Here is a 7,572-nt window from a genome sequence, read left to right as displayed (position 1 = left end):
GTCTACATACAACTTACTGCTACCAAAAGTCATAACACACTATTCCTGGATGAGTGGCACATATTTTTTTTTAGTATTTTTTTACAACAGTCAATCTAATGTAGTGAATCAGAAATGTGATGAAAACTGAAGAATAACAGTTGAATAGTGTAAATGATCCTTCAGTGCTTATGTATTTGGCAGACAAGTTTACTTTGAAAATTTTCATAGATGAAAAGTGGTTATTGTATAAAATGGATGATGGAAGAAAAAAAAAATTACACATATGGAAGATGCAGCTCGTGCAGGTGTTGAGTAATTTTGTTTTCATCAGTTTAATACATAATGTATTTCCAAAAAAGTACTGAATGTACTTTTGTAAAATTAAACCATAGAACAATTAATTTATACAAGTTATACTTTTACAGCTCAGAAAAGTCCCCACATATGAATAAACCCCCTTTTTTTTCAAATACTGAGCGACACTGACTCAACCGGAAGCTAAAATATTGTCAGTGTGGCACAAAATCTTTTCAAGAGTATCCCTTTGGCCTTTTCTCACACGCAGATGGGGGTAAATGTGGGAGGGGTCCTTTAGTTTTTGGAGGGCATTTCTTCGAATAGTTTCTTCTCAGACCTCCTCCTCCCCCTATTCTCCTCCTCCTCCTTTTCCTTTATCCTCGTTTTCTCCCCTCTTTTATCCGAGGGTTTGTGGCCCCCACATTCTCACAGATCCAAGGAGCGTCACATGGTAAGAACCCCGGGCCTCTGCTCGCTCTTGAAAAACTAACTATGCATCTCTGTCTTCTAACACTGTTAAATCAAAATTTGGACCATAGCACATGAGGAAAGAATTGTGCTGTGTATGATTTATTGATGAAGATGGGCTTGGATGAGGGGAGGAGGATGAGGCAGGGGGAGATCAGAGATTAGTTTTTGTTGTAAGGCTTTGTGTCTTTGTTTTTTTGTCCCCTGGTAATCCTAGTTAAGATGCTGAAAAGGTGATTGTTCCTGCCAAAAGTGTTTATTCTAGTACTATTTTGTTGTTGTTCCTGATGATGCAAACACAAAGACGAGAAGACTAATTCTTCTTTTCCAAAACCTGCAACTTGATGTCAATTTTTAGTGTTTTTGCTCATAAACTGGGAGAAAACACGTGTTAATTATTAGAGCAACACTGTGGTTTTCAATCAAATCCCTCAGAGTGTAAAGTTCACACCTAAACTCTCATTGACTTTCATTGTATCTGAGCTCTGACTTCTCTTCAAAACCTGAAGTAGAGCGGTTCTTTCACTTGTCTTAGGACTCACTTAAAATACTGTAGATAAATGAGAAATACAGATACCAAAAGTCTCTGCCACTCACTGTTTAAGTTAAAGCCACAATAGCTGTCAAAATACACAATTTTTGTTTTTTGTTTTTTTTCCCTTTTTGCACAATTTCTACATCTTTAAATTATTGTTTGTGAGATACTGTATTTCAAACTTATCAGGGTTTGTGTAGAAATTGTGTAAGAAAAGAGCAAATATTTCTCACCTTTTTTTATAACTAGATTTGGTGTTTAGTTACAATCAGTTGTAAAAAGTTTCCCGATCTGATCAGACCCAAATTTTGTTTTAACGCTCTCCACTGCTCAATTTTCTCCTCGAAAATAGCTCTTCTTTTGACTCTCGTCCTCACAGCTTCTAGTTGCCATTTCTTTTCAGAAGAAGAATTGAAGAATTTTCTCTTTTCTCTTTTGACCTTTAGTCTCCGATTCCATTGTTCTCCATCAGACTCTGTTTACATCCGGCAATATTTTTACCAGCTCATTATCTGGCACACCCAGAGACTGTCCGAAGTGTTCTTGTCAATGTCTGAATGTAAACAAACAACTCGTAACTGTTGGCAACAAAACACAACTCTGCTGATTTTGTTGATTTATTCGACTTTTAGGAATGAATGATGCATATTTAGTTGGGATATTATCTTAGATGATACACATATACTGTATACTATATATGATTTAAAAAACACATTGACAAATCGCAGATTTTGACAGCTATATTGGCTTTTAATTTTTTGATGCGACTTATAGTTTTTGTACAACAGTTTGTTCAAGGCTCATTTTCTAGTTTGCATTTCTGCCTAATGAAAAGTGGTGCTATGCCTCCACCCTCAAGTCCCCCAGAAAAGGCGGGAATCCTGAAGGCAACCAGTGACTCTGCAAGATCTGAGTCAGTGGATCTTCTATAATTTGGCAGGTTCTTCTTTGTTATAACATCATGGCTTCACCTAAAAATCCTGTAGAATTTGAAAAAAATTGCCATGATCATAATCTTTAAGTTAAAGAGAACTCAATAAAACCTGCAGAATTTAGGATTTAAAGTCTATATTAACTTAAATGGTAAACAAGAAGAGGTTTTAATCTGAAGTTTTAAAAGAAAGCTCACACATACTGTTCAAAATGAACATCTGGCTCTGTCATAGATAAGATTATCACAAAGGTAATAATTCAAATATCTGGCTTTATAGAAGAAAGTTGATGAATGTCCAGGCAGTAGATGCACAGGCCCCTTGGGATGTGTCGAGAAATTTTCAATTTTTGAATCATTCTTATTTGATTTACATGATGTGATTTAGAAAGCAAAGTTGGATGAATTATGTATTACATTAATATTGATGTTTTATTTTATCTTATAACTGTTTATAGTTTTCACTAAAATTGCTGGTGCAGATGGTTCTGTGCATGATCCAGCTCAAACAAGCAAAGTGTTGGTTGTGTTTTAGAGAGGATGGTAAATTACTAAAGAAAAACAAATAGTAAATGCTTCATGGAATCTAATGTGCTCCATTTTCAGAATGTTGCTGCATAACTGGTATATTTCTGTGGTAGAGAGTGTAATTTTCTTTGCAGCTATGTGCTAAAACATTTTTTTTAATGTTCTTTAATGTCCCTCCTCAGCCACAATGCGTGCTGTTCTGTGCAGCATCTTCTTCTTCCTCTGCCTCATCTTCCTCACCGAGGCCAAACGCCAGCCTGGCCAGGAGAGACGTGAGAAACCTCGCCAGCCTCAGTCGTCCCCCCCACCAGTCAAGAGACCCAGAAACCGCTCGGTGCTGAGTTCCGGAGAGCTGAGCACCAAGCAGGGCCATCGCTGCACCTGGCAGACGTCTGGTGAAGGCCTGGTGAGCCTGCTGGTGAACTGCAGCATTGAAACTGAGGGAGTACTGGACAGGTAATGCAAGACTATAAAAACGGTGTATGAAAACATCAACATGTCAATGCTGCCAAAAAAACTTTGCCTCTATTAAAGTTGAAAATGAAATTTAGGTAGTAATTATTGCTTGCCACCAATTATGTAATTGCCTGTATGTGTGTGTTGGCTTGTCTTTCTGTTAGCAAAATATTTTATGAACCTCTGGATGAATTTCAATGAAATTCGTCGAAAGTAATCATTGGATATACCATTACAACTATTTAACTCTTGGAGTCAGCCTGATTTTTGGCTGCCACAGCAAATCAACCATAGCAAACACAAAAATGGATGTAACTGATTCATTTTATACAGACATTTGACTAAAATTTTGTTTCGTAGTAGCCGAGAGTTGTTTTTAACACATACTCTGTGCAAAAACAAATCAAGCAAGAATTTTGTTTAAAACTTTGGCATACAATGTGGCAGGCAATATGCATTCCTTCCAGGAAGGCTTGTTTTTTGTTTTTAAAATTACATGTTTGCATTTTAATTACATGATTTTTAACATGTGATACAGTTTGACACTTTTGGTAATGTGGTTCCATTGTTTTTTGTTTGTTTGTTTGTTTGTTTTTTATTTGTTTAGTCACCAAACACTGAGGCAATATTTGTTTTGTAGCAACTTAAACAGAGTAGTTTTTTTTTTATTATTATTATTGATTTTAGTATGAGATGTACTTGAAAAATAGGTGGCCCTTGGTCATCATTTAGCAATGACTATTAATGGGGTGAAAGGTCAAGCCCCTGATCCAGCAGCTAGTAAAACCTCTTTTAACAGCAATAACTCTTGGCAGCAGTTTTCTGTATTACTTTATCAGTCTCTCAGTATTTTTGAAACACTCTTCTATTCAGCATTGCTTCAGTTAATTGAGTTTTGCAGACATTTGTTTCTGCTCAGCTCTATGAAGGTTCCACCACAGTATTTCAATCAGGTTGAGATCTGGACTTTGGACCATCGCAGCACTTTGATTCTTTTCCTTTTGAGCCGTTCTGTTGTAGATTCTCTGCTGTGTTTGGGAACATTGTCCTGTTTCATCTTGACCCAGTTTGGTCCAATCTTCAGCTGTCAGAAAGATGGTCTCACATTTGACTCTAGAATCCTTTGGTCTATAGATGAGCTCATGGTTGACTCAATGACTGCAAGGTGTTCAGGTCCTGTGGCAGAGAAACAAGCCCAAATTATCAGTCTTCCACCATCATGCCTGACATTCGCTATGTGGTGACTGTCCTGATATGCTGTGTTTGGTTTTCTACAAAACCAAAACCACTATGTTTACCAATAATGCTGTAAATTATGGGTAAACATGTCTACTTTTGTATCATGTGTCGAAAAGCCATTGTTCCAGAAGCCTTGTGATTACTTCAGATAAAACTTTACAAACCTAAGATTTTCTTTGTAGAAACAAGGTTTTTTCCTGCAACCCTTCCAAACAAGCCACATTTGTTCAGTCATTTTCTATTTGTGCTATCATGCCCTTTAACCTGCTATTTGGGACCTGTAGAGTCTGAGATGGAGCTCTTGGGTATTGTGTCATTTCTCTGAGCATTGCACAGTCTGAGCTTGGGGTGAACTTGCTGGGATGACTACTGCTGAAGATTGAAAGTTGTCTAAGAACTAAAAAAATGTAAGCGGATGCACTTGTCTTTCAATATGTTGTTTTCACAAAACAGGTGTGCAAAAAATAGGTTACAAAAATATCAGTCACAAGTTGTTTTCAGACTCACATCTGCAACAGATGCAAACTTATGAGTCATAAGTTCACATCTGTTGCAGATGTTTTTGCCAACTCCCACTGTGGTGGAATTTGTATTGTTTTCATCTTTGACTTCTCGCTGTCCAACTCTTTTTTTTTCACCTTTTGTTTTTGTTATTGCTTTTCCTCCAGATACTGGTGTCGTTATGCTGGTAAACCGGACCTTTGCCAGGCCTATGGGGTGAAATCCAGTCAGTACTGGAAGCAGTTGGTAGGAAAGCTGAAGAAAAGGGAGAACGCCTGTGAAGGAGAAAAGGTCTTAAAGGCCAAAACATGTAAGAAGGCCCCTGCCGAGGCCCACATGAAGCTGGCCCAGCGCAGTGGAGAGGAGGAAAGGAGGGGAGGGAAGGAAGGAGGGAAAAAGAAAAGTGTAGCTGGTGGGAAAAGCTCAGATGGGGCGAAGGTAGAGAAAAGAAAGAAGAAGGAAAAGGACGATGAAGAGGAGAAGAAGAAGAGGGAGGAGAGGACTGATTCTGAGGATGAAGGAATGGTGAACGACATGCCTCCGGTGCAGACTTACTGTAGCGAGGGATGGCACTCGGTCTGCTCTTTCTTTGTCAAATTTTTTGAGGGATAATAAATAGTAGAAAAGTGATCGGTCTCTGATAAATAGCTTGACTTTACAGTCTTTAAAAAACACAACTGAGGGAAACCATTTCTTAAAAGTTGTGGGGAGAACCAGGCAGCTTATTTACAATAAAATATATAAAATCTTCCAATCTGTTCTCTCAATACTAAATGAAAACCACTTTATTTTGTATTTTATCATAAAAACTTTGACAGATTTAATTTGAAATTTATGCCCCTTGACATCTAATTTGCAAAAGTATAGTGGGGTTCTAAAAAATGCACAGTCTAAATTTGTTTTAAATACATCAAATTTGTCAATTTTGAATGAAGTCTGTGATTCATTATAAATGTTCCTCACAGTCATTTCTGATGACATAACCTCACATTGTAAAATAATAGGATTCTTTCATCAAGCAAAATGAAGTTGTTTGATCATAATTGGTACAACATTTTGCAAATTGATTATATTTGCTTTTGGGATAAAAAATGTTTTGTGGTTTTTATAGCTTAATTCTGTTTTCTAGAAATGTAAAATGACAATGTTGCAGATAAAACTGTGGGGTGATGGAGCTTTTTAACCAAATATGTTTCAAGTTTTGGTATAGGTAGCATTCAGTGATCTCTACTGATGACAGTAATGATATTTGCAGTCAATAGATTAAATTGTGTGTTCTTTGTCATTATTTTTGTAATGTCAGACTAAAACCTTCTTTAAACTTTCTTGTAACTTTTGTACAAAAATGACTTTGTAATGGATGTCAGCTGATTTGTGGGAGTTTGTTCTTTTTACAAAATTATTAAAAATATCTGGTTTTCTTTAATAAACTGCTTCAAATCCAGGGTCTTTCTCTCTTTGATTAAAAAGGGAAAAAATTGGTCTTTGTCTACAGTAAAAAGTATTTTCTACTTTTATAACTTAGCTTTAACAAACAAGACACATTTATGCTTCAACATAGTGCTCATTAAGTAACCATCTACTGTTTGATTTACAAATCAAAACTATTTTCAGGTGCAACAATCTGACATCGACCAAGAGTTTGATTTTGTACAGAGCCAATGCAAGAAGGAATTTGATACTGCTTTGGCTTGGGGTTTAGAGCCGTTTTTACTTAAAGCTATATTAGCTGTCAAATTATGTAATTTTTCAGTTTTTGATTCAAATTTTATTTATATGTGTACCATCTATTATAAAACTAAACACTTATTACACATTATTCACTACCAAAAGTCTTCCACATAATTTGTGATAAATGAACAAAATCAGCAGAGTCAGGTTTTGATGCCAACAATTACAAGGCATTTGTTTACATTCGAACAGAGACAGTCATACACTTCAGACAGTCTCTGCATGTCACAGCTATTGAGTCTGTAAAATAATCCCCTGATGTAAACAGAGTCAAATGAAGAACAATAGAACCAGAGACGCAACGTCAAAACAGAAAAGGTAAAGTTCTTCTGTCGTCTTTTGAAAACATATGGCAACTAAAAGCTGTGAGGACGAAAGTTGACAGAAGTGGAGTCATTTTGGGGGAGGAAATAAAGCAATGAAAAGCATTAAATCAAAATTTGAGGCTAATCACATGCAAATGAGCTGTGCCAAGATTTCTAAACTTTAACTGATCACCAAAATTAGTTGTAAACAAAGGTGAGAAATATTTGCCGTTTTCAACGTAATTGTTATTAAAACCTTTATAAGTGAGTTTTATAAAGGGGGCTGGACCTACAAAATGTTGCTTAGTTAGATTCAGATGCTGCTGAAAAAAAAATAGGTATAAAATCTAAAACTGTTGGTCATGGTAGAAAATGAAAACTACTTGGTTAGATTTAGCAAACTAAAATTGGTTAGGTGTTGGCAACAGAATGTTCCAGTAGTCAGGAAACCAAACTACGGGTACTTTAGATATACAATAAGAACTAATCTCACAACAGAAGTCTACTTTGTTAAATTTGAGGAGTTAAAACTACTTGGATCTGTATGAGGAAGTAAAACTGTTTAGCTAGGTTTGAGAAACTAAAACTGTTAATTTAAA

General features: G+C 36.2%; 1 protein-coding gene across 1 annotated transcript; it reads left to right on the top strand.

The window, feature by feature from the left end:
• Nucleotides 1-598: 598 nt before the first annotated feature.
• fgfbp3 (fibroblast growth factor binding protein 3) lies at nt 599-6,382 on the top strand. Its single transcript, XM_017434265.3, has 3 exons — nt 599-730; nt 2,924-3,197; nt 5,105-6,382. Exons 2-3 carry the CDS (start codon nt 2,929-2,931, stop codon nt 5,547-5,549), a joined length of 714 nt encoding a protein of 237 aa, XP_017289754.1. The 5' UTR covers nt 599-730; nt 2,924-2,928; the 3' UTR covers nt 5,550-6,382.
• The last annotated feature ends 1,190 nt before the right edge of the window (nt 6,383-7,572 follow it).

The sequence above is a fragment of the Kryptolebias marmoratus genome, linkage group LG22 (genome assembly GCF_001649575.2).
Source record: "Kryptolebias marmoratus isolate JLee-2015 linkage group LG22, ASM164957v2, whole genome shotgun sequence".
NCBI classification, from domain to species: domain Eukaryota; kingdom Metazoa; phylum Chordata; class Actinopteri; order Cyprinodontiformes; family Rivulidae; genus Kryptolebias; species Kryptolebias marmoratus.
The sequence above is the reverse complement of the archived record's forward strand: the minus strand, read 5'-3'. Positions and strand labels throughout refer to the sequence as shown.